This window comes from Juglans regia, chromosome 1, assembly GCF_001411555.2.
Source record: "Juglans regia cultivar Chandler chromosome 1, Walnut 2.0, whole genome shotgun sequence".
Classification (NCBI taxonomy): domain Eukaryota; kingdom Viridiplantae; phylum Streptophyta; class Magnoliopsida; order Fagales; family Juglandaceae; genus Juglans; species Juglans regia.
This window is the reverse complement of record NC_049901.1, coordinates 2,770,011-2,790,861: the sequence shown is the minus strand read 5'-3', so window position 1 is coordinate 2,790,861 and position 20,851 is coordinate 2,770,011. Positions and strand designations below refer to the sequence as shown.

The 20,851-nt window shown below is 36.9% G+C and overlaps 2 protein-coding genes across 4 annotated transcripts; both read right to left on the bottom strand.

Annotated features, from left to right (window-relative positions):
* LOC108992825 (paired amphipathic helix protein Sin3-like 2) lies at window positions 1-9,912 on the bottom strand. Of its 3 annotated transcripts, XM_018967482.2 has the most exons (24): window positions 9,736-9,912; window positions 9,555-9,650; window positions 8,831-9,034; window positions 8,559-8,742; window positions 8,381-8,479; window positions 8,111-8,269; window positions 7,722-8,022; window positions 6,852-6,988; window positions 5,823-5,901; window positions 5,709-5,738; window positions 5,305-5,498; window positions 5,055-5,209; window positions 4,604-4,731; window positions 4,270-4,524; window positions 3,443-4,126; window positions 3,197-3,288; window positions 2,443-3,057; window positions 2,110-2,210; window positions 1,881-2,019; window positions 1,654-1,806; window positions 1,368-1,531; window positions 858-969; window positions 371-536; window positions 1-260 (listed from the first exon to the last, which is right to left on the bottom strand). In XM_018967482.2, exons 2-23 carry the CDS (start codon window positions 9,629-9,631, stop codon window positions 402-404), a joined length of 4,197 nt encoding a protein of 1,398 aa, XP_018823027.2. In that variant the 5' UTR covers window positions 9,632-9,650; window positions 9,736-9,912; the 3' UTR covers window positions 1-260; window positions 371-401. The 3 variants fall into 3 exon arrangements, with proteins under 3 accessions (XP_018823027.2, XP_018823026.2, XP_018823030.2); XM_018967481.2 differs by having other exon boundaries at window positions 9,555-9,912; XM_018967485.2 differs by having other exon boundaries at window positions 5,826-5,901; window positions 9,555-9,911.
* Window positions 9,913-12,129: 2,217 nt separating this feature from the next.
* On the bottom strand, window positions 12,130-17,923 carry LOC108992826 (ABC transporter B family member 15-like). Its single transcript, XM_018967486.2, has 7 exons — window positions 17,588-17,923; window positions 17,433-17,487; window positions 17,116-17,294; window positions 16,529-16,986; window positions 15,810-16,353; window positions 14,179-15,084; window positions 12,130-13,807 (listed from the first exon to the last, which is right to left on the bottom strand). The coding sequence occupies exons 1-7, from the start codon at window positions 17,816-17,818 to the stop codon at window positions 12,419-12,421; spliced, it is 3,762 nt and encodes a 1,253-aa protein (XP_018823031.2). The 5' UTR covers window positions 17,819-17,923; the 3' UTR covers window positions 12,130-12,418.
* Window positions 17,924-20,851: the final 2,928 nt, after the last annotated feature.

Genomic DNA, 20,851 nt, shown 5'->3' with positions numbered 1-20,851 from the left:
AGGAGGAAGAAATGTTCCTATTTACAAAAAGAGCAATGATAAGATTTGTACAAAATGTTATGCATCCAACCCTATTTACAGTGGCTTAAATGCCGCTCATTTGCTGCCCTCACGACATACTTCCTCCATCCCCGGGCCATTAACACTTGTCATTTGGCAAATAGGTGTACAATACGCGAATAGAATAATCACATTCCCGAACAAACTAAAAACCAAAAAAAAAAAAAAAACTTGCCTGGGTTGAACAACGCACCAATGACCTACAAACGAACAAAAGCAGGATGAGTCCCCAATTACTACGCACAGTGCTTTGGAAGAAGGTCTAAAAGTTGACTGTACAACATTTAGAGTGTGCAATCTCTACGTCTACCTCGAGTGTTCGTGTGGCACACAATACACTGCTATGCAGACAATAAGAATCTGTGGAACCGTTGTACTCTAGCCTCATCACGACTTGAAGACGTGCCTCTTGATGTATTTATTCTATTCCTTCTAGGACGGAAGAAGAAATCCTCTGTGTCCAGCACATAGGAAATCTGGCCACATGATACATCAATGAATATGAAAACCACAAGCAAACTAGATATGCTGACAAGCATAAACGTAAAGCACGTGATTTCTCTAGTTGTACTTTACTTTTCATTAATTAAATTGGAAGATGCTTAGTACCTCTAATTTTTTTCATACAAAAAATAGTGATTATGCCTCAAATAATTCCAATTATTAGGGTATCATGCTGTCAATTCCAATTAATATTATCTCCTTAACCTACCAAACATATGAAAGCAATGTAACTTTACGAAAAGAGCAACATCAAATGAAACATAAGATTTCTAAGACCGCACACTTTATTATACCTTTGATGAGTTGCAAGCTATTTTACACTCCAAACCATGAACCGCATGAATACCTTCCATGGCCATGTATATAGCAGAACACTCATCTAGGCCTGCATATGTTTGCTTGTTTCTGCATATAAAATAACAAGCACCAGGTTATACCCTCAGTAATCAACGAATTTCAAAAGTTACCATCTTGAAATCGAAGCATATTAAGCTTGTTTTTGTGAACATAATGGTAAGCAGCAAGTTACACCCTGGACTTATTATATTTCCTCAAACATTATATTGAGCTCTAATCAAATGCTTATATCCCCCCTCCCCACCTCCTTTCTCTCTCAGGTTTGTTGGGGGAAAGGTTGGAAAGGCATACAGAATGAAGAGTTGAAATCACTAGACTACAAAAAAGCCTTGCATTTCTTTTCTATGGGATCTCAATTGAGAACCAGAACTCTACCAGTACCCTGTCATTGGAACAAGAAAAGATACATTACCAAAGTGTGTATTTCTGAAGTGCAAGATTACTACCTTCGTAGCATGATGCCGTGTGGCTCCTTTTTCCCAGGAAAAAATGACAGATAATCATTATGCAGATAAGCTGCAAAATTAGGATCCATGGAAACTGCAAACACCTCAGGCTTTTGACTGACACTGTCCATCAGCTGGATGGACAGCCAAGAGGTGGCAGAGTACTGCAGAACAGACAAAAAATCAAGTATGTGCAAAACAGTAATCTATGAACTGAAGCAAATACTGCATTCAGTAAATACTTCTCTACTTTTTTTGGGGCGGGTGTTGAGCACAAAGGACTTACACATGCCAAACGATATATGTTTTCCTCGTGAAGAAGAACACGTGCATTTTTGTAATATACAGAATCAATTGACTTCCCAGGCTTCCGGGATTTTTCGTACTCGTACAATTGAAGAAGCTTATTGTCAACCTCATCAGCAACAACAGTTTGAAGCTGCAGCAAAAACTACAATTCAGAACTTTTGGTGTTAATAAGAGATAAGTATATCAAATGAGCAATGAGCAAACCTGTTTGACTAATTTATAGATTAACTTGTCCAATGTGAATAACACATATGACTGGTTTCCAATGATAGCTCGGCATTCATCCTCAAACTTAGCATTATCAGCAGATCCATCAAGTAAATTGTATAATGCATTCATAAATCTGCAGAACATTTGTATGATGCAGCCAAAAGTATTACGCATGGGCACTACTAATTTTAAATAGAACTTAAGATGTGGTATACTATAGTACCTGGAATAGAGATCTGGTGAACTAGCATCATTTGAAATTTTCCATTTCATTTCAGCACCCGTCGAATTCAATTTTGCCGATAAGATCCTTTCATATAGTATCTGGCAAATTCAAAGAGGGTAGGTAGATCTTAAGCATGCTGAAAAAAAAAAGCAAAGTAATCTCTAACTAGAAAAGTAAATGCTTGAGCTTAAGTAAGAAGGGCCTCTTTGCGCTTGGGATGATTTTAGGAGTGGAGTATTCCCTTTGGCTATATAATAATGTGGTTTCTGGAAATTTAAAATCTGATTTCCTCCAGAAATTCTCTAGGATTAACTAATACAGATTTCTCACCTGATGAAGCCTAAAAAGTACATAGAAATTGTCGTTTCCATAAAAAACTCGAGAATCTTTTCTTTCTTTGTCAAGAAATGCCTCGGGCACATGCCTTGTGAGAGGCTTCACAGACAGAAGAAACCGTTCTGACAATGGTAACATGCCATCCCCTCCAGAAACATGTCCACCAACCATTCCCTCAGCCTCGCCTTCGCTCTCAGCCTTACCGTCAGCTTCATCGGGTTCCACATCCTCCTCCTCATCATGCTCATCTCTAGAACACTCATCACCACCAGACTCGCTGCCTGAGACATCTTCACCAGCCTCAGAAACATTTTCACTGTCCTCATCATCAGCATCCGCATCATTCTCTCCTCCAGCATTCTGACAAATATTTTCCTCTACATTCCCAGCCTGGTATTGCCTGATTTGTTTTTCCTTAGCCATAGCCAGCTCAACAGATTGTCCAAAGGCAACAAAATTATCCTCCTCAAAATCACCATTAGGCGATAACTCACCCTCTTCCTTTTCAATTTTAGAGGGTCTAGCAGATGCTTCATGACGTCTATTAAGATTGGTTCCTTCTGTAACCATTCCATTTGGCAATAAAACTAGTTTGGCACTATCACCTCCCTGAAGCACCGAAGAGAGGAATACAAACATGTTATTCTCAATAAAACAAACACCCCCTTATAATGAACATATGTCTTACTGATGTAAAGTACTTTTGCTGAGGCAAGCAGAGTAAGAATTTCCAAGACTCAATTCATACCTCAGATGAAGGTACCACACCAGCATTAGCTCTGGATACATGGTCATCTTGAATGACAGTGTGACCAAGTCTGGATGGAGTTGCATCACAACCTTGAATACCAAGAAAGAAAAAAAAATCAATATCAGCAGGCCGTAAAATGTACATAAAAAAAGGAAAGGGTCCTAAAGATAATTAGGCCAATCAATCATATACCATAAGTTGAGTGAAGGATACAAACTTTGAAGTTAACCCATAAATACGAACCTGAAGTCACCTCCAAGCTGGTTTTCACATGACTAAATTCTGGTCCAGTTGCAAAAGATGGATTTGAATCAGCAATTTGTTTACCAGAGGCAACTTGTGTGTTTAATCCTGACAATTTATGAGTCACATCTGTATTCTTCAGCTCTTTATCTGGCCAAAGTGTATTACAAATTGTATCATCTCTACCGACAAGATTTATGCCAAGATAATTATTTTCTTTAGCCAAGTTCCCATTTGCTATGGTCCCGCAAAACTTTGCTAGTTCTGGCAAAGTGTTTTTATTCTCATCACTACCAGGTTGCTTAGAATCCATTATGGCAGCATCATCACCAGGGCTTTCATCACTTTCTCCTATGCTTGATGCAGTGCAGTTTATGGAACGTCGCTTAGATTTTCCAACATCTTCGGTATCCTCTATATCATGAGGACGAGAAGGAACACCCAACATTGGCTCTAAGAAGGTAGTCCAAAGCCTCATGACTTTATTCACCTGTTCTTTGGTTGAGCAAACCTCTTCACATGAATATTGGACAAGTTTATACAAGTCTTCATGTATGCTAATATCAGAATATTCAAATTCCAGATGTGGAACTACAAGTTGCCTGTGTCCAGCAGCAATAGACAGAAGAAAATCATCCTCCTTTTGCTTTGTATCCTTCAATTCCTTGATCTCAGCCACCAAAGCTGTGTAGAAAAAGGAGGAACTATGAGAATAGGTAAGCCGATGCAACAATAGTTATAAGAAGCAACAAGTATAAGCAACTTCCTTATATAAAAATGTAACATTTCCACTGGAAGATGTCTTGATTTTACTAAAGCTCACTCACATTTTGTGCTCAAGTTCTTTGAATCTTGTTGTTTGAAATAGAAGCTGCGGTGATCAAGCGACTTGTAGTGGTTTTTGGCATAGATTTCAGCCCAAACCTTGTTAAAATCAGAACGGCACCTTGTCCACTCCTCTTGTTTCTGCTTTAGGCGAGTTAATACGACAGGTAGTGCAACAGTTGGACTTTTCCGCAAAATATCCATCACATCAAGCCCATGATCACCATACAAACGTTCAATACACCTTAGATTTAAAGCTGCAATGAGTAAAAAAGACAATATAGTCAGAAGCAAACAGAAGTATATACCTCAAACAAGTAGCTAGTAAATACAAACCAGTGAAGTGATCTTCAATGTGGAAAGGAGTCTCCAAATTGACATTATTTTCATTGACACGATTCAACAATTCCTCCACGCGTTTAGCAGCTGAGCTGACAGACTCCAACAACATGTCCAGCTCAAATCTAAATGTAAAGAAAAAAGATCCCATCATTACATGCCAAAGAATTTGGGGAAAAAATCAGAATTATCAAGTTCCACCCTTGATGAAAGGTTAAAAAAAAAAAAATACTAATAATTGCAAAAGCCAGATCATGCATTACTAAGAAAATGAAGAAATTAGTGAAGAACTAAATCAGATCCCCAAACTCCTTTTCATCTAGATTAATATGCAAGCACTGAAAAAATCAAAAGCCAATATAAATAAACTCTCCAAAGAAATTAAATGCTGCATTAAGAGATAAACATGAAAATCAAGGACTGATGAACTACCAACAAGTCTTTTTACCTATCATCCTCACATCTGAATAGATTTTCTTCATACTGATTTCTACGCATATGTTTAAAAGAGTAGTCCTCACTTCCAGAAGTAACCGATACCCAATGATCGTTCAATACTTGAGCACCAAGCTCTGACCTCTGGCTTGCTAAAGGGATAGGATACTGCAAGTGATAAGCAGAAAGAGTGATGCATAATTTAGCAAGTAATTTGATTATGTTTATTAGGACGCATATAAACCCAAAAAATAAACTCTTACATCGTCTGGCAGAAGCCTGTAACTGGGGGTACAACGTTCACAAGTGGAGAGGTCAAGCTCTTGAATGGATTTATACATATACTTCTCCTTGTACCTTTCCTTTTCTTTAGCTCCATCAGTTTCACGCTTCTGCTCTTTGTCCTTGTCCTCTACCTTCAATGATCTGGTTATATGGCCATCATTACCCAATGATTCTGCAATCAACAATTTAGCTACATCAGAGTTTACAGAATTTAGCAGAAACTTCAAAATGTTTGGAAAATTGTCCAGCAAATTAAATTAAGCCATGTAAAAGATCAAGTTCTTCCTCTAAACACAAATATAAGAACAAGTATCAAGAAAATAATGAAATCTACAATACAGAGACAGAGAAAAAAAAAGGAAAGGATATATGGTTTACGTACTTTTACCAATAACACCAGCAAGAAAGCCATCTGCAATGAAAATTATAATCAGAAACAACCTTGTGGATAAGGAACCGAGCGAAAAGAATGTAACTAATGGAAATATTCCACAACTACCAATATTCTCACAGCGCTGCAAAAATTCATTGAACCCGTCCATAAGATCTGAATATTTTCCAAGTAAATCAGTCACCTGAGATGAACAGATTTTGAACCAAAGTGACTTAAAAGATGTGGCAATAGCATTTGCAGATGTCAATCTATCAGATTGCCAAATTAAATTCAACAGAGAGATCAAATATTACAATCGATATCTTTATGACTTATACAGGACATGAAACAACGGTTTGGCTCCAACATACACGAATTAGAAATGCAATCGATAACATTAGTTCACCAACATAATCCTGGAAAGTCAGACATATAAGAGTAATCTTCTACTCGATTACTCAATTATAATTCATGCCATTATATACCAACTGTAGTATGTAGTTACTTTTTTTTTTACTAAGTACACCAACTGTAGTTACTTGATGGCGTAGAGCAAAAGAAAACCCAAAATGTAATATAACAATTCATTCAGATGATCACCAACAGTTCAAGGCGAAATGATTTTTAAAAATCTGATGAATTAAAAGATTTTCCTTCAGGTAATGGTGAATTATATCTATATATACACACACATACATGGAGCAAAAGTGCGTAAAAAATAAAGAACTTACTATAATGATTAAGCCAATACAGCACTCCAACCCCACAAAAAAATTACAGAATTGACAAACATCCATATGCTTCATCATTTGACAGATTGAACACGAATTATGCTCCTTTTTTTTTATCATAATACATCCCCCTTTGATCACAATACACGAATTATGCTCCTAATGATGCACTCTAGGCCCAGTTTGGATACATGAGTGATCTCAACTCATCTCATTTAATCATTACAACTTTTCCAAATTTCCACACAAAATATAATAAACAATTCCACTTTTTCAAATCTCAAAATAACAATAATTTTAAAAAATAATATTCTAATAATATTTTATTCAATTTTCAACTTTCATCTCAACTCACTATCCAAACGGCACCTAAGTGATTTTACATGTGCAGAACAATTGCAGAAGATGGTCTAAGACATACCAGATTTTGTAAATCACTCCTTTTAATTATTCCATTGCTATAAATATTAAGGCACTTCAAGAAAGCCTGGTAATCATCCGAACTGCCCAACTTCTCCTTAACTTTATCACAGAAAATGAATCCTTGGTTGCACATGTCTGGAACGAAAAGAAAGAAACCACAAAATCATGAAGCTGACATGCAATATGATAATGCCACTAAAAACGAAAAGTAAGAAACCACAAAATTGTGAAGCTGACATGCAATATGATAATGCCACTAAAAGCTAAATTTTAGGAACAACTAGACGCCTTAAATGACTTACTTTCAGTGTTCCAAAATCCCAATCAAGTATCAGATTAAAAAACAATAACAAATATACCTAGCAGCCCCAGTGTACTAATAATAAAACCCATTATGGATGCCATGATGCAGAATTTTTTCTTTCACATGATAATCAAGATAAAGCCTATTAATTTCATCTAAACAGCTGTAATATATGTTTACACACAACTTGACTTATGCAAGTTGTTTTTTTTTTTATTATTATTATTGTGGGGCAAAGGTGTGCAGAGATATTTCTTACATATGTCTAATGGATTTTGACATTGACCAGAAATCCTATGTTCACCAAAATAAAGACAACCAATTATAAATAACGGCATGGTTATAAGTCCTAGTTAGGTGTTATTCATGTATGCTGTGTACTTGGGCTATGCCTAGTATCTTATATATAAAATTTCCTGATTGCCTATCAAAAAAATAATGGCAGTAAATATAACAGGCATATCAACGTGACATGTAACAAATTGACAACTTCTACAACTAAGATCCATAAAATATGTGTACTTGTATTTGTGATTGTCCAATCAAATAGCATGATTGACTCACTCTTTAAGGTATCTTGGTCTTCATAAGAAGGAAAGTTTGCATGCACTCCAAATCCTTCAATCTTCCTTGCAGATTTTCTTTTGTCGACAAAACGCTGCAACTTGAAGTCCTTATTATTATCATGATCAGGGTCTCTTTCATCCTGATCACGATTTCTCCTATCCCTACTATCCTTTTCAGTACGTTTCCTCTGCTCCTTGTGCATTTTCACCATTGTTTTGTCATCGTCCAGCTCAGGATGATCAACACCAAGATTGTGATCAGCATGGGAAGTAATGATCCTATCCCGCCTAATACGTTGCTGAAAGAAATGTATTTGTTTGCTCACAATTAAGAATTTGTTGGAAAGAATAAAACTGGGAAACGAAAAAGGAAAGGCAGAAGTCAACCTTCTCCATATGCATTTGTTGCAATGTAGGTGCGGCAGAGCTCCGTTCATTGAAACGCAGAAATGAGTTTTGGAGAAGTGGAGTACTATGTGCAGTGTCTGGCAGAAATCTTGTGAACTCATCAAGCAGATCTGGATGGCCACCAAAAAGTGTGGCAACCTGAAGATTGATAAGACAAAAACCACTAAGAATTCTGAAACTACAAAAACCACCAACTTTCCAAAAAAGCAAAGATGCAGAGCAACGACCGGAGCCATAACATATCTTTACCTCATCATAGACCTCATTTATGTCTTTGTGCTCCTTCCGGTACATATTCAAAATGTCCAGGAATGCTTTATAAACACGTTCATCATTTTGGAAGCGCTTCTGCATGAATGAAATTATTCGTTAATCTAATAGGAACCGACATTTACAGTTGAGATTCAACAGAAAGAAAATATTTTACCTTTATCTTGTTTACAAAGCTGATAGCTTCTTGAAATTCAACTGTCTTCTTTGGTGGAAGAGCCTCGTCTTCATCAATGGTTATCTCATACCCCTTTGGCAAGAAGGTGTTAAACCCAAAAATCAAGTTGTTATGCCCTTTAAATAATTCCTTCACTCTTGCAATGACACCAACAGTGTCAGTTCTGTGAAAGAGAAAATAATGGCTTAATCAGTTAGCTTTTAGATTCAAGCCTTAATGAAAGACATAGTTCATAGGTGCAAGGCATGTACCTTTGTGCCTTAAAATCTTTCATGACCTCAAGGAACATGTCATATTTTTCCCTCTGGTCTTGAAACATGTCCTTCACTTCCTTAAGATATGTCATGGCATCAGTGGTTGTTAGTTTCTGCGAGGTACCACCAAGACCACTACCTACTCCCCCTCCTTCTCCCCCACCGCCTCCTCCGCCCCCTGGGGGTTGGGATTGCCCATAGCTTCACATGGAGAAAGTTTTTATTTTGTTTTTGTTTTATCCCAAGCAGTTAATATATATCGCAAAGTTATTCCACAAAAACAACATATTCATGCAATCTATGTACTCCCACGAAGGTACAAATATCTAAGATCTTATGCCGGGTCTCAGTCAACTCAACACTCGAATTATTCCAGGAAGATTTTCGCAAAAAATAGAAGCCATTTGCCTCAATTAACTCAAAATTTTCTCGCTGAAACTTTCCTCCACAAATAAATTAGCGAATTAAAGTGAATCAGATAACAAGCCCCAGACAAATTCAGCAAACACCATGACAGAAAAATCACAAAGCAGAATCGTTAATGGAGAAAATATCAAATACAGCACGACCACCAACATGATCGAGTATGTTTATACACGCCCCCCCCTCCCCCTCGGATGAAAGATTTATTAGCGAACCATACAAAACTAACAACTCTAGAGAGAAAGGAGAGGGGGGAAAGGAAAAAGAAAAAGTAAGTTTACATAGAAAGGAAACTTACGAGTCCGCACGTGAAGAACCAAATGGCCGCTTGAATTGAGAAGGACCAGCGTAAAGGTCGTCTTTTAATCTCTTCATCTCCACCAAACGCAACAAACTAATCCACCACCGAAATCACAAATCAGCATAGAATGAAGAAACTAAAACGCAAAAAGCACTTTTTAGAAATTCCGAGACAATACCAAAAAAATAAAAAATAAAAACTCTCTCTCTGGCTCACAGATTTTCTAGGGAAAAATATGGAGGCAAAAAGAGTGAGTAGATCTCCAGGGATGCAACGAAAAGTTAGTTCAGGTAATTGATCGCCAAGAAGAAGAAGAAGAAATATATAGAGGGATGTGCGGAAATATATGTTGAATGGAAAGGCTTTCGGCTTTGGTTTTGGTTTTGGTACGTGAGAGTTGAGACGCCGTGTCACAATGGGTGTAACTTGGATGCGCCAGTGGGTTCATTGTTTGTACCTTGGTTTTTCAAAAAACAAATAAAAAATTATTCATCATTTTTATACTACATATTACATATTACACATAATTTTTTAATTTTACTAAATATATAGTATATGAATAATAATTAAAATAATTCAATTAGTTAAAAAAAAAATTAAGATCTTCTTTAGATACAGAAACGATTTAATTTCATCATTATAACTATTTCAGATTTATACACAAAATATAATAAACAATTCAATTTTTTCAAATATCAAAACAATAATAATATTAAAAAATAATATTTTATTCAACTTTCATATAAAATTATCTCATCTCGTCTCGTTTTATCTCATCTAATCTCACTATTCAAACGGGCCTAAGTGTAATGTATGGTGTATGAGAATGATGTGTAGCAAAACTCTTTTTAATCTTATTTTTTAGCTTATATTAATTTCTATAATACTAAACCTAATATTCAGAAAAAAGAAACTCAAAAAACTAATGCTTTAAAAAAAAAATCTATTAAATAATGACGTGGCCAATTATTTTGCATAAAAAATTTGTTATAAAATCAATTTTATTTTCTTGATCATATAGGTTGAGATTGCAATTTTTTGTAGCATTTTTTAATTAAAAATATTTCTTACCATGAATTGTTAATAAATACACAAATAAACAAAGCGTATTTTTCATAAATTCTTACTTGGTATCGTTTTGAAAATGCCGATGCCAGACCATCTTGCCTTGTACGTATATTCGAAAAAAAATTAAACCATTATTAATACGAATTAAGCCTGTCATTAAAATAAAACAGGCCCAAAAAAATAATTTGCAGTTCAATTCTGCATATTTTAATGCATATATATGCATGTGATCTTGTTGTGTCAAAAGGGAAAAAAATAAAAAGAAAAAGGAAATTTAGGTATATACTTTACTTAGGCTTTCTAATGTCTTAAAGGTAACATTAACTTAGGAAAATTATATTTATTATATTTTAGATTATTGATCATGATTTTAACATGACACTAAACTATCAAAATTATCACCTAAATTTTCTAATAATTCATTTTATAATAAGATTGTGACTTATCCTTTCGTTAATGTTTAAAATAATAAAAAACGTGGCGTAACTTTAATGGTGTAATCTTGAAAGGTGGGTTCATTGTCAAAAAAAAAAAAAAAAAAGTAGGTTGGGCCAAGGCTATACTAGGCTTTAGCTCAAGTACGACATTCAACATTAATTTTGCTCGAATTTCTGGATGTAGTACTATATATTGGGCCGATTGGGTCTTTAGGCCCATGGCTGAGAAAGCGATAGCCCAACTAGACGTACAAAGTACAAGCTCTTGGGAATTCAGAAGCAGAAAATGAGATGGAAAGTACACTTTGATGTTCGCCGCAAAAGCTACGAACTGATCTTGTTCCTCAATATGGTCGTGTTCAAACGCTGCTCGAGGAGTTACAAGTTACAACTCGTTTGTTTATCTGTTTGCATAATCTTAAAACAATCTTATTGTCTAAACAATATTGTGCAAAAGTGAAAACTTTCGAATTTTTGTTTTTCTGTAAAAACATGAGAGAGAATCCAACCCTAATTCCCAGTTTTATTTCAAGGCAACCAAAAACTGTGATACTTTCCGATCGATCGTCACCTGATCATGAAGTACGTGTGTAGTGTAGACAAGTTAAATGGGTGGATATAGAGAGCTCAAGTGGCCTGGTCACTTTGCAAGCCCCAATTAGAGCCGAAAGGTCCCAGTTTTAGCAGGCCATGCAAAGCAAATTTCAGGAATTTTTTACGAAAGACCGACAACCCAACTGCATCTGGCCCCTCATGACGAGGTCTCAATTCATACTTCCACAGTTATTCCACGTAGCATGGATCGGTACCGAACGGTAGTCCCAGATTTGCTAGGGTACTTTGACTTGAAATCAAGGTCAAAATTTATAGGTTTACATCTTTAAAAGAAAGAAGAAAATAAAAAATAAAAAAGTCTTGCATTCTAAAGCACACCTTTTACTCCTGGTCGATCTATACATACATATATATATATATAGATGCAAAGTTTACATTTTGCATGGAAAAGAGAACATATATATATATATATATATGAACAAAATATATATTAACATAGAAAGATATATATATATATATATATATATGTTGCATTCTGAAGCAAACCTTTTTTGATCTCCTCGCGTGATACGTAGTACGTTTGCAGATCATAAAGATAGAAAGATAGATGGAGTACGTAGTACAAAAAAAGAAGAAGAAGATATTGATCAAGGTCATGCATGCAACATGATGGCCGGCTGCCATGCATGCATACACATGATGATCATGGGGTTGGGTGTTTAATTAATTCACCGACCAAAAAAGGAGGTTTAAATTAAATAGGAAGCCGGTCCTCGATCATGATTGCATGCAAGTAGTACTTCAGTTGAAGGGGCGGCTAATATCAGTCGGGGTCCTTTGAAGATTGATTAGCGAGTAGTAAGCTCCATTTGGGCCCTTCTCTAACAAAGATGAATGGGTCCCCATCTCCACCACCCTCCCCTTTTCCAAAACTGCAATCTGATTACAGTTTCTTATGGTGCTCAATCTATGTGCCACCACCACGCTCGTCCTCCCCACCATCACCCTCTCCAACGCGTCTTGCACTACTTTCTCCGACTGACTATCTAGTGCACTTGTCGCCTCGTCTAGCAATAGCACAGACGGGTTTTTTAATATGGCTCGAGCTATTGCAATACGTTGCTTCTGTCCCCCCGAGAGCTGCACCCCTTTGTCTCCACACCAAGTGTCATATCCATCCTTTAGGCCCGCAATGAAATTGTGAGCATTGGCTAATCTACCGGCCTCTATGATCTCTGTTTCATCAACTTTATCCGATGCTCCGTACGCGATGTTCTCTCTAATGGTGCCGGCAAATAGTGTGGGCTCTTGGCTAACAAGTGCAATGTGCTTCCTTAAGGACCTAAGATGGAATGACCTTATATCTCTACCATCAATTTTCACTGAACCTTTGAGTGGGTCGTAAAATCTCTCAATTAATCCTATGATAGTTGATTTTCCAGACCCACTTTGTCCCACCAACGCTGTTGATTTCCCAGCTTCTATAACGATCGAGAAGCCTTTGAAGATCATCACGTCAGGCCTAGCTGGGTATGCAAAGTCCACATCACGAATTTCCACTTTGCCCGTTATCTTCTCAGCATGGTAACCTTCAGGGTCTGTGGGCTCAATTCTTGTGTATCGGTCTAAAACGGCAAAGACTGACCCAACGGCATCTGAGCCCTTGACAAGGTCGGAGGTCATGCTTCCAGCATCAGCAATAACACGACCCGTGCTTACCAAGATCATGAAAGTCTCAAACAAAGCTTTTGCTGTGATGTAACCCTGGGAGATAAGTCTGCCACCGTACCAAAAGTCTAAAGCCCAAGTGCAAGTTGTGAGGCTTTGAGAGGCGCCAAGCCCAACACCTGCGTACCACGACTGTCTTACGCTCTCTAGTCGTGGACCTTCTTGGGCCTTTTCAAGCATTTTTAGGATTCGGCCTTGGGATGAGAAGGCAGTGACAGTTCGAAGGTTAGCAACAGCCTCAGCAGCGAGTTTACTGCTTTCGTCTTGGGCTTTGATGGCTTTGCTGGACATGCTTTTGAGTAGGACCCGCCGAGTGTAGTAGCAAACTATGATGATAGGCTGGACGGCTATCATGACGATGGCAAGCCTCCATGCAATGACCAAGCCCATGGTGAAGGCGACAACTACAGCCGAGAAGGTTTGTACGATGAGGGCTATCCTGTCACCCACTAAAGATCTCACCTGCCAATTTAGCCCAAGTAGATTAAACACATAAAATACACAAGTTTTTTTTATTTATAATGTTTTTCTCGCATTTATTTACGGTGGCTTGGCTTCATTAGCGTATGGGTAGTTGCCTCGTCTTTACCTGCTGATTTAATTAAGGGTTGTGTGAGCTGTAATCATACCCAAAGTTTGAAAGAACAGTACATGGCTTGTATTCATGCCATGAACCTCAACTAATGCCAATCCATAATTTTGATTAGGGTGACTTTCTAATTAGTTTAATGCTTTATTTTTTGGATGCACTCGACCTATATTGCAACATACTTTGATCTAATCAGGACAAGAATAAAGTTTTCAGAAAAGAAGAAAAGTATATGTATACTTACCACATTGGCATCCTTGGCGAGTCTAGAGCAAATGGCGCCACTAGAATTCTCATCCTCATCGAACCACCCAACTTCAAAAGTGAGTATCTTGGAAAGCATCCTCTCCCTAATCCTCTTCGTCAAGTGCTCTCCCATGTAGGCGAAATTATAATGCTGGATAACATTAATTAGCAGCGAGAACACAGCCAATCCAAGAAAACATAGTGCGTAGATTCTTGTCTTGTCCTTAATCTCATCGTGGCTTGTCAGAAAATATACTGATATCATTGACCCCATTGCGAATGCATACACAGGTTGAACCGCACCAAACAATATAGCACCCAAACACCCCAAGCATGCCTGCTTCCACTCCGGGAGATTCAAACCTAGCAATCTCCGAAACGATGGTACTGGCAATTTGTTGTCATCTACACGGTCTTGATCTCCAGCAAGTGAAGCTCGACTTGGAGCTGCCGAGTTGGCAGAACTGGACCTGCTCACCATAGAGAGCCTGCGGCTGCTGGTGTTGTTTATGTCCACATTTGATATGTAAGATGAATTAACATGATTGACTAGATCTTCTGGACCCCTTTGTTTCTCGGTCTGTTGAAGACGGATAAGGGAAGTGTAAAGGCCATCTTCGATTTGGTTCAAGTCGTCGTGTGACCCTGTCTCCATGACTTGGCCATTTTGGACGACAGCAATCACGTCTGCATTTCGAATGGTGGACAGACGGTGAGCAATGACAATGGTGGTGCGGCCAACGGCAGCCTTGTCAAGGGCTTCCTGGACAACCCGTTCGGATTCTGAGTCTAATGCGCTTGTTGCCTCGTCTAGGAGTAGGATTCTGGGTTTCTTGATTATTGCTCGCGCAATGGCGATCCTCTGCTTCTGGCCTCCCGACATTTGAACACCTCTCTCACCAACCTGATCGATTTTCATGGGGGGTTTTAATTTCATTGAATGATTACTAACTAAAGTAGTTAACATCAGAACAGGTCGACATATAATTGCTCCTAATTCTAAAATTTTTAATATATTTAATTAGTTCTTATTTGATTGAAAAACAACTAATTAATCATGGTTGACCTTCTATATTAGGATGTAGACAGATGAATCTAAGATTTAAAATAGTAATAAAAACAAAAAATCATTGCGGTTTTTAAACCATGGTTCCAGTGAGGTCAACATCTAGCATAGCTAACAGCAACGATCGTTGATAGTACAAATCCTACTGTAATAATTATTTTTATTATATTTTTAAAAATAAGAGTAGCATTACTCATTCGAATATAATCCAAGAGGCCTTGAAAATATAATAAAAATAAGAATAATGCTACGTAACCTCTCTAATTTTCACATATTATTTTTTTTTTAATTTTTTAATTTTTTAATATATTTTTTAATTTTTTTTTGAGTTTATTCTTTTTAAAATAATTTTATTTTTCTATTCATTATTTATATATTAAAAATTTGATGAAAGAAAAAAATAATAAAATTTAAAAAATATATAATATGTGGAGGATGAAAGGTTGTGGAGAGTTTTTCTATTCGAATATATGTCTGTTCGGGACGAAGTACAAATTCGGATTTATATAAAAATAGTTAAAAGTAATTTTGAGTTAAAGGAGACAAGCAGAACCACCAATTACCTGAGTATCATATCCCTGGGGGAGCTGAGAAATGAAATTGTGAGCGTTGGCTGCTTTGGCAGCCTCGATAACCTCTTCCTCTGTTGCATCCTCCTTACCGAAAAGTATGTTTTCCTTGATGGTGGTTGCAAAAAGTGCAGGCTCTTGGCTCACCAATCCCATCTGCGACCTTAGCCACCTGAGCTGCAACTTATCAATGGCAACCCCATCAAGAAGTATCTCTCCTCCAAGTGGGTCATAAAACCTCTGCAACAGTGCTATCGCGGTGGATTTTCCCGAGCCACTCCCGCCCACCAAAGCCAGAGTCTTTCCTGCTGGAATCTCTAAGCAGAAATCTTTAAAGATAATGCTCTCGGGTCTTGACGGGTATGCGAATTCAACGTGTTTAAATTCCACGCTTCCAGCTGAGACACTCTCTAAAATCTCGCCTTCCATGTTGTCGGAGTCAATCTTGGGGACTCTTTTTATCACTTCCGTTATACGTTCTCCGGCTGACATTGCTTCAGAGATGTATTTCAAGTTGGATAAACCAGCACCTAGAGCTCTGTTGAACAAGACCAAAGAAAAACAAAGGAATAAGTGAGATTATTAACTTCGGTGAAATCCAAAAGGAAACACAAAAGAAGCTACCCACTTGGATTTTTTTTTTAAATGCAACAAGTACTGCGATAAAGTTATTAATTGGATTGAGCAAATAATTAAAGGTCAAATATTCTTACAATCCACCAACGGCAATGGCAGCACCGACAACGAAAACAGTCCCACCTTTGGCGTCATGGTACATGACAAGTCTACTACCGTAGTAAGACGTGAAAGACCAAATAGCAAAAACAACGCCGTTGCTTCCGATGGCCAAGCCTTTAGCCAAGCCCTGACTCAGCCCCAACTTCACCGACCCTTGCAAAGCTGCAGAGAACGCCGCCGTTGTCTTGCTTTCCCCAACAAACGCATAGACTGTTCTGATAGAAGATATTGCCTGCTCTGCTATTGTGCCGGCTTGATTGTACTCTTCCCTGATCTTCCTCGCCAGTCCCATTAGAGTCCTTCCATACATCAGACCAGGAATTACTAGAAGCACAATAAATGGGAACCCCACAATGGCTAGTCTCCATAGCAATAAGAACGCTGCTATATAGCTTCCGATGAACATAGAAGCATTCATCAAAAAATTTGGGACCTGATTATATATTCGAAATGAATATCATTTAATTAAGTATTATAACAGAGATTCAAAATGAATTTACAAAATTAAAGAGCTTTAAATGATCCTTTATTGAAAAGTTGTTAACTTTAATTAATGAAGAACCTTTTCGCTTATAGCATCTTGGATTACGAGGCTATCATTGGAGACACTCGTGATGACCTCGGATGTGCTTGTCACATGCAAATCAAAGTAACCCACATCTTGGCGCAACACTGCCTTCAAATATTTAACTCTCATTCTTGCCGCTTGTCTTTCACCTGTTCTGGTCCAACAATACCCCTCTAGGCAAAACAAGAAGAAGACAAAATAATTCACAATCACTGGATTTTGTTGTGAGCAAGGAATTTAATAAACACCGTTAAATCCATGAAACATCCTAGCTAGATATACAAAAAAATCATTCCCACAGTGCAACCCACCTAGGAAACAAGCTACGAATGACCCACAAGCCAAGTACATCAGAGCCACAGCATTCTGTCACCCAACAAAACCAAACCCAATTAGCTTTTTTTGTATGCTGTGCGTATGCACGCGTGCGTATGTGCAAGTATGAGAGACAGAGACAGATGCATACCTTATTGATGTTACGCTGAAAACTCTGTGATGACGAAATTGACGCACCGCCGATATTGTTCATCAACCGGCTACTGATAAACAACACCAGCGGCGTAGAGAACCCATCGCCAACGCATCCAAGGATCCCAAAAACCATCAACAACAAGTCTACACCGTCCGCATGCATGAACATAGAGCGTATGGAGCCCTTTCCCTTCTTCATGACCACGCTGCCTTTTTCCTTTCCCATTTTTCTACTTTTTCCCGGGAAACAAACAACAGTAAGATTCGCGGACCACGTCAGGAGGTTGTGACTGCAGACTGCCCTTTACTTGCTTTCCGAAAGGGCGTGACCCTGCATTCCTCGCAAGGAAACAAATTAATGTGGGTAACATATATATAGGTGTGCGTGTTCGAGGGAAGGGCCAGAATTGGCGAAAGAAGAGGTGGTCAGCAGATTGTTAGCATGTGGACAAGTCTAGTGTATTAAAATAAACTTGGATGAACATATGCCGAGGGAGACGGTCACGGTTGACTTTAATGCTCTCTGCCAAAGCGTCATTAATGACGATGGGGTGGGTTTCTGGGACCCACTCCGGGACTAGGACTGTAGTACACCACATAAAAAGCCTCTCTTTAAAAAGAATGCAAAGTTTTACACCGCCGGACTCTTCTCTCCGATTCTTTCCCGTTTAAGTTATCCATCTCATTCCAGCAATCTGGCTATATATGGATACTCAACATAAGCAAATGACTTGATTTTGCAGAGTTCGAATCTCTCTAAACCTGTCTTTGCATCTTTCTATATAATTTTAGGCGATAACTTTTAATTAAGACTGTCTTACTCAAAGCAGCTTGCATTCCTTTTCAAATGATCTGTCAACTAGATGACGTCAATAGGATACAAGCAGGAATACTTATATTTGCTGGTTTGTGTCAACGGTAGTTTCTATACTGCTGATATATTAAATTGGAAAAAAATATAAATATAAATTATTTTTGTGCTTGTTTCTCTTGTAAATAAGCTCTTATATATTATATAGGAATAAGCAGAGTGTTGATCATCTACATGCATGCCTCTTTCCAAAGATCTCAGGGTTGCAATATTAGAGCGGCAGAGATCAGCTCATGGATGTTGGATTCATAAGAGGGTTCGCTTATAATTAAGCTGCCTGGCTCTGTGTTTAACATGTTGGATGTGCGCACGTACATGTGAAGGCCAGGAGGTGTAGCAATATTCGATGATCTCCATGGGTCTTATCCAGATAGAAATCTCATTGTGTTAATGGCTTTCAATTCTAGTTTTACTAAAGGCCAGCAGAATGGGACACGAGCTGAGCAGTCAGTAGACTACGGTCGGTTTGCAGATGTGAGACCTTACTTCATGTCAAACACGTGGCACACCTTGCATCCAATCATGCCCCCCCACCCCACCTTCCCTTTTTAATAATCGGTTTGCAGATGTGAGACCTTACTTCATGTCAAACACGTGGCACACCTTGCATCCAATCATGCCCCCCCACCCCACCCTCCCTTTTTAATAATAAAGAAAAAACTAAAGACACCGTATATATTTACTGTCAAATTATTGATAAAATAAAGAGTAATATTAGAGAGAAGTCGTTATAATAGTGCATATTTTGTATTCACTATATGATTACTTCTAGTTGATTGTTCTCAACACTCACTTAAGGAGATGTGTGTAAAATATATGTTTTTAATATTAACTTCTATCTATATTTATTTTAAAATAAATATAATTTTGAATGACGATAACTAATCTCATTAATTTTATGTAATAAAACTTGTAATATTATTGAAGATATAGTTTTGATTGTAAGAAAAGAAAATCATATATAGGAATAATGGCCTGCATGAAGTTTTAAGAAAAAAAACTAATTAATGAGATTGGATTTTTTTTTTTAATGTGCAATAGTAATTGTACAAATTAGATGATAAAACACTCAAAGTACTATTTCTCCTATACTTTTTTCATATCATGTCATATATTTTTCAATGACTTCTGTTTTAATTTTATGCCAATATGAGATTTTTAATAGTTTAATAATCAAATTATTAAAAGATTACTAATTTGAAGAAGGAAAACATAATTTTTAAATAACTTCGACCATAAAAGAAAGTTGGACAATAAAAAAAGGAGAAGCTGCCTAATACCACGTGCGTGGATTTTAATTTATAAAAACTTGTATGAATTGGAGTGAAGCACAAAATGACAATAAATAAATTAGTAGATGCTCTGTAAATAATTTTTTTTTCGTTTGTCGTTTTATGATAGAAAATACTATAATTATAAAGAAATTTTATAAAAACAAACTCATATATGATGTTATGAAATCACTTTGTAACTTGCTTAAAGTTAGTGTTCATTATAACTGGAATATTCTAGTCTTAAAAAAATTATATAAAACTAATTTTACAAATTGACGTACTAATTCGTCAAATTATAAAATTATTTTTATTATAAATTAGATTTGATGGATCATAAGATAAAATTACATCAATTTATAAAATTATTTTTATATAATTCATTTGTAAATGTAATAATACTCTTATCATAATACCGAAAACTAGTCATTTTCTTCGACTTGGAAAAGGAAAGCTACATAAGCATTTGGCATTTTATCACTAAAGTTTGAAAATAATGGTACTAACTACTAAGTACTAGATCCGTGTACGCAAAGAGATGCATGTATTTGAAGTTTACGTCGTCCTTTTGTTATTTATTATTAAAGTCACTAATTAAAGCAAGTTGTGATCATATAATACTGCACTTAATTACAGCCGTAGACAAGCAATGCATGTACTCCCTCAGTGGCTCGTTTGGACCAAAACCATAAGTTTATCATTTTTCTTGGAAAAGGAAACGCGAGCTGGCCGATGCTTGATTGATCATCAGTTTTATATTTTGCACGTACAATTTATTAAACACGAGGTATTATTAATTTATTATATATATTTCAATTAATTATTTAAAAAATATATAACTTGCATGTTACCATATATTTCCTTCCAAAAATCAACGTGATTTATATATTTTATTTTTGCTTGAGGCAGGTACGTACTGACCATCAGGTAGGGGTGCACAGAAAGTCAAGGTAGATGGTGACGCACTTGCATACGCCTACGTACATTTGAAAAACTTTTTATTGTCCAAAGCATATTAATATAGAATTTAGCTACGCAACCTCTATTATATTTTATAATTTTTAAAATTTTTTTTGAGTTTATATTTTTTAAATTATTTTAACTTTTTTATTTAATA

Excerpts from the sequence above, each read along its gene's own strand:
- LOC108992825 (XM_018967481.2), bottom strand. The coding sequence starts at position 9,631 with ATGAAGAGATTAAAAGACGACCTTTACGCTGGTCCTTCTCAATTCAAG. Across the intron at positions 6,989-7,721 it reads AGACCAAGATACCTTAAAGA|ACATGTGCAACCAAGGATTC; the intron begins GTGAGTCAATCA and ends TTTTCGTTCCAG. Across the intron at positions 1,807-1,880 it reads TCTATAAATTAGTCAAACAG|CTTCAAACTGTTGTTGCTGA; the intron begins GTTTGCTCATTG and ends TTTTTGCTGCAG.
- LOC108992826 (XM_018967486.2), bottom strand. The coding sequence starts at position 17,818 with ATGGGAAAGGAAAAAGGCAGCGTGGTCATGAAGAAGGGAAAGGGCTCC. Across the intron at positions 17,295-17,432 it reads ATTCGTAGCTTGTTTCCTAG|AGGGGTATTGTTGGACCAGA; the intron begins GTGGGTTGCACT and ends TGTTTTGCCTAG. Across the intron at positions 15,085-15,809 it reads CCCAGGGATATGATACTCAG|GTTGGTGAGAGAGGTGTTCA; the intron begins GTAATTGGTGGT and ends AAAATCGATCAG.